We start from the raw sequence: 5,317 nt of genomic DNA on the forward strand, positions 1-5,317 counted from the left end.
GATTAGTCCATTTTCATGCTGCTGAGAAAGACATAACCAAGGCTCAGAAGAAAAAGAGGTTTAATTGTACTTATAGTTTCACATGGCTGTGGAGGCCTCAGAATCATGCCGGGAGGCCACAGGCTCTTCTCACATGGTGGCCCCAAGGGAAAAATGAAAGAGCTCATGCCGGGGAACTCTCTTTTTAAAGCCATCAGATCTCATGAGACTTATTCACTATCACGAAAACAGCACGGGAAAGACTTGCCCCCGTGATCCAATGACCTCCCACCAGGTGCCTTCCACAACAGGTGGGAATTGTAGATGAGATTTGGGCGGGGACACAGCCAAATCATATCACAGGGTGAGTCACGGCTGTTGGTAGTGGTTGGGGTATAGAAGATAAGGAGACAGGAGTACGGAGTCCATGAGGGTAGGAGGTGCCAGGGGACAGATCTGTGAAGCCAGGAACATGGGAGCTGATGCAGTTGCCAGGGAGAAAGCACCTGGATGCCAGGCTATTAGAAGCAGCAGCAGTTAGGGACTCCAGAGCCGGGCAGATGGGAGAGCGCTGAGGCTCCCCGTGTGCAAGTGGAACTGCCGGCTGAGGGCTCGCCCTGTCTGTGTGCTGGCTGCTCTTGTTTGAGAGGCTGCACCTCTGGGGCTGCTCAGTGGGGCCGAGTTCCATGTGGACTCAGGCAGGTTTATGTCTCCTGAAGCTCAGGCTGCTCCCTTCTCCCTTCTGCTTCTCACACAGAGACTGAGCAGGAACCTGTGGTTTCAGGAGTCGGTGGCCTTTGAGGACGTGGCTGTGTACTTCACCCAGAACCAATGGGGCAGCCTCGACCCTGCGCAGAGGGCCCTGTACAGGGAGGTGATGCTGGAGAATTATGCAAACGTGGCTTCCCTGGGTAAGGCCTCCCTCTGTGGCCGGCTGTAACACTTTGCTGACTTCCTCAGATGTTTTGGGGATTCTGGTAGCCCTAGGGTTTGATGACTTCAGAGGAGAGTTTGCAGTCACCAGCCTCCAGAAATACTGGGTGGGGAAATTCTTGCTTCTCCTTTTTTTTTTTTCTTTTTTTTGAGACAAGTCTAGCCCTGTCACCTTGGCTGGAGGGCAGTGGCGCAGCCGTGGCTCACTGCAGCCTCAAACTCCTGGGGCTCAAGCAGTTCTCCTGCCTCAGCCTCTCAAGTAGCTGGGACTATAGGTGTGTGCCAGTATGCCTGGCTTCTCTTTGGTTTTGAAACTAGACTTCCTTATTTTCCACGGAACAGTGTGGTTCTGGGCCCTGAGGGAAAGTGTTCTTTTTTTTTTCTGAGATGGAGTTTCGCTCTTGTTTCCCAGGCTGCTGGAGTGCAATGAAAGGCGTGATCTTGGCTCACTGCAACCTCCTTCTCAGGGGTTCGGGCGATACTCCTGCCTCAGCCTCACGTGTAGCTGGGATTACAGGCATGTGCCACCACGCCTGGCTAATTTTGTGCATTTTTAATAGAGATGAGCTTTCTCCATGTTGGTCAGGCTGGTCTCGAATCCCAACCTCAGGTGATCCGCCTGCCTTGGCCTGCGAAAGTGCTGGCATTACAGGTGTGAGGCACTGCACCTGGTCGGGAAAGCATTCTCTCGGGCACCCTAGGTAAGCCCTTTGTTCCTTCATCCATCCTGTTTTCTGGCGATGTTGGCCCTCCGTTTGTGGAAGAGTCTCCCAAGGGAGCAGCACGTGCATCGTTCCTGACGGAGCTTCCCTTCTTCTGAGTCAGGGCCAGCTTGCAGCTTCTTTGGGAGGAGAATCATACCTCCTCGGCTTAATGGTGGAGCACAGTTTGGACCTCCCTGGAAACTCTCACTTGGTCTGCTGGTGTTCCATTTCTCTCCCAGGTAGCCCGACGGAGGGTGGGCTGAGAGAGATCCCAGGAACAGCTCTGGACGTCTCCCCTCAATTTGTCTTTCTCTTTTTCTTCATGAGGTAGCGTTTCCATTCCCCAAACCTGCTCTAATCTCCCACCTGGAGAAAGGGGAAGCGCCGTGGGGACCAGATCCCTGGGATGCTGAGATTCCGAGTGGCATCAGTCAGGGTGAGTGTGAGAATCCCGGGCTTCAGTTTCTTGTTTGGTCTCCCTGCTTTACTAGGAGAAGTGTTGTGTATGCCGCCGGCAACAGGGCTCCCAGTCATTTACGAGTCGATGCTCACCGCACTCTTACCTTACGCTGAGTTCTGACCCTGAGCTTCGAAAGACCACCTCTGGGAGTCCATGGCCACATGTCATCTGCACATTCATGTGGCTGTCCTCCTAGGCCGAAAAACTGACCCCGTAGCTCCTAAACCACTTGTTTCTTACTTACCAGTGGAAAAGTTCTAAGTGTATGCCACTTTTCATTGCAAAGAAGTGGGGTTTCAGGCAGCTTTAAGGAAAATATGATTTTGGGGGCCAAACTGATTTATTTGTGCTATAGGTGTGAATTTTACTTTAGGCCTTCAGCCCTGAAAAGAATGGNGTGGAGCACAGTTTGGACCTCCCTGGAAACTCTCACTTGGTCTGCTGGTGTTCCATTTCTCTCCCAGGTAGCCTGACGGAGGGTGGGCTGAGAGAGATCCCAGGAACAGCTCTGGACGTCTCCCCTCAATTTGTCTTTCCTTTTTCTTCATGAAGTAGCGTTTCCATTCCCCAAACCTGCTCTGATCTCCCACCTGGAGAAAGGGGAAGCGCCGTGGGGACCAGATCCCTGGGATGCCGAGATACCGAGTGGCATCAGTCAGGGTGAGTGTGAGAATCCCGGGCTTCAGTTTCTTGTTTGGCCTCCCTGCTTTACTAGGAGAAGTGTTGTGTATGCCGCCGGGAACAGGGCTCCCAGTCATTTACGAGTCGATGCTCACCGCACTCTGACCTTACGCTCAGTTCTGACCCTGAGCTTCGAAAGACCACCTCTGGGAGTCCATGGCCACATGTCATCTGCACATTCATGTGACTGTCCCCCCTAGGCCGAAAAACTGACCCCGCAGCTCCTAAACCACTTGTTTCTTACTTACCAGTGGAAAAGTTCTAAGTGTATGCCACTTTTCATTGCAAAGAAGTGGGGTTTCAGGCAGCTTTAAGGAAAATATGATTTTGGGGGCCAAACTGATTTATTTGTGCTATAGGTGTGAATTTTACTTTAGGCCTTCAGCCCTGAAAAGAATGGCTTGAATTAGCCTTTTTAGTATGTAAATCACTTAAGAGTTTCATTTTCTCTATAATCTTTATATTATCTACATTATATTTACCATAGGTGGGACTCTAGAGGAAAGAGCTAGGAATATTCTCCCATGATAGCCCCCTGCGCGCACGCGCACACACACACACACACACACACACACACACACACGCACACACGGAAAGGACTAGGAATACTCTCCCATCATAGCCCCCTATACACATACATACACACACACAGATGGGTAACCAGCACTGGAAGGTTTTGGTTACCTGCGTCTCCTTTTTCTTCAGAAGAGAGTTTTCAAGCCTTGTCACACATACATGCTTTTGTATTCAGTGGTTCCTTTAGCAGTGGTACTACAGCGGCTTACAGCTCTGATCCAACTTCTGTTACAACTGACTTTCTGAAAGTCATCATCTTTTTTTTGTTTGGTTTTTTGAGACAGAATTTCGCTTTTGTCACCCAGGCTGTAGTGCAGTGTTGTGATCTCGGCTCACCACAACCTCTGCCTCCGGGTTTAAGCGATCTTGTGTCAGCCTCCCAAGTAGCTGGGATTACAGGCATGCACCACCATGCCCAACTAATTTTTTTTTGTATTTTTAGTAGAGATGGGGTTTCACCATGTTGCTCAGGCTGGTCTTGACCTCCTGACCTCAGGTGATTCGCCTGCCGCGGCCTCCCAAAGTGTTGGGATTACAGGTGTGAGCCACTGCGCCCAGCAGTAATCATCTTCTATCTTATAATATTGTGTGGGATATTTAAATGTAGGCTAATTTTTTTTTGTACTTTTAGTAGAGATGGGGTTTCACCATGTGGCTCAGGCTGGTCTTGACCTCCCGACCTCAGGTGATTCGCCTGCCGCGGCTTCCCAAAGTGTTGGGATTACAGGTGTGAGCCACTGCGCCCAGCAGTAATCATCTTCTATTTTATAATATTGTGTGGGATATTTAAATGTAGGCTAATTGTTTTTTGTACTTTTTGTAGATACGGGGTTTCACCATGTGGCTCAGGCTGGTCTTGACCTCCCGACCTCAGGTGATTCGCCTGCCACGGCCTCCCAAAGTGTTGGGATTACAGGCGTGAGCCACTGCGCCCAGCAGTAATCATCTTCTATCTCAGAATATTGTGTGGGATATTTGAATGTAGGCTAATGAGAACATCGTTTAGAATCTGACGTGATTTCCTGGGTTACAGGTAGGGGATTGGGATCCATTTTTTCCTGGTTTGTGTTTCTTTACAAGGCCTCTTGTAGTGCTGGAGCTGCTTCTCTGTTTTCCCCAGTCCCTAATTCCTTTTTCCTCTTCTATGTTTCTGTCTATCATCAAAAAATTTTCCCATTTCTGGCTGTTCTTTCTTATTCTCTTCTTTTTTTCCCCCGTCATGGCTTCTTTCCTTCCCATTGTTGATTCTTCTTCCCATTTCACTTACCTTAGTTCATTTTCCAGTCTTTCTCATACGGAGCACTTCCTGGCTGTCTTTCCTGTTCTGTTTTGTGTCTTTCCCTCTCCAATTGTATGTCATTATTTTTCTGGTTTTTTTTTTTTTTTTTTTTTTTTTTTTATGACAGGGTCTGGCTCTAGTGTCCAGGCTGGAATGCAGTGGCATGATATGCACTCACTGCAACCTCGGTCTCCTGGGCTCAAGTGATCCTCCCACCTCAGCCTCCCAAGTAGTTAGGACCACAGGTGTGCACCATCACGCTCAGCTACGTTTTTTATTTTTTGTAGAGACAGTGTTTCACCACATTGCCCAGGCTGGTCTCAAACTCCTGAGCTCACCTGCCAACCTCCGCCTCCCAAAGTGCTGTCATTACAGGTGTGAGCCACCACACCTGGCGTGCCATTCTCTTTCTTTGTCTGTCTCATCCTCCTTTAAAGATGCTTCTGTATAAGCATGTCACACGTATATCTTTAACGATTGCATTCTACAAGAGAAAATTAGGACCACTGGATTCTACTTTTCTTCCAGTTTTGTAACTAGGGACATTTGTGGTTTCTTTGGTCAGGTGGTGAGTCCTGGATCAAAAATGAAGGTCCAGTTATAAAGCAGGAAGCCTCTGAAGAAACGGAGTTGCACAGAATGTCAGTAGGAGGACCTCTCAGGAACGTTTCTCAGCACTTTGATTTTAATAGTAAGGCAATGAAG

At 49.0% G+C, this 5,317-nt stretch overlaps 1 protein-coding gene across 1 annotated transcript; it reads left to right on the forward strand.

Moving 5' to 3' along the window:
- Positions 1 to 6: 6 nt before the first annotated feature.
- On the forward strand, positions 7 to 5,317 carry ZNF621 (zinc finger protein 621; the record flags this gene model as incomplete). Its single annotated transcript, XM_017540705.2, has 3 exons — positions 7 to 890; positions 1,948 to 2,052; positions 5,178 to 5,317. Coding segments are annotated over exons 1-3 (450 nt in total), but the record flags the coding sequence as incomplete, so codon positions are not given.

Source organism: Cebus imitator, unplaced genomic scaffold, assembly GCF_001604975.1.
Source record: "Cebus imitator isolate Cc_AM_T3 unplaced genomic scaffold, Cebus_imitator-1.0 Scaffold129, whole genome shotgun sequence".
NCBI lineage: Eukaryota > Metazoa > Chordata > Mammalia > Primates > Cebidae > Cebus > Cebus imitator.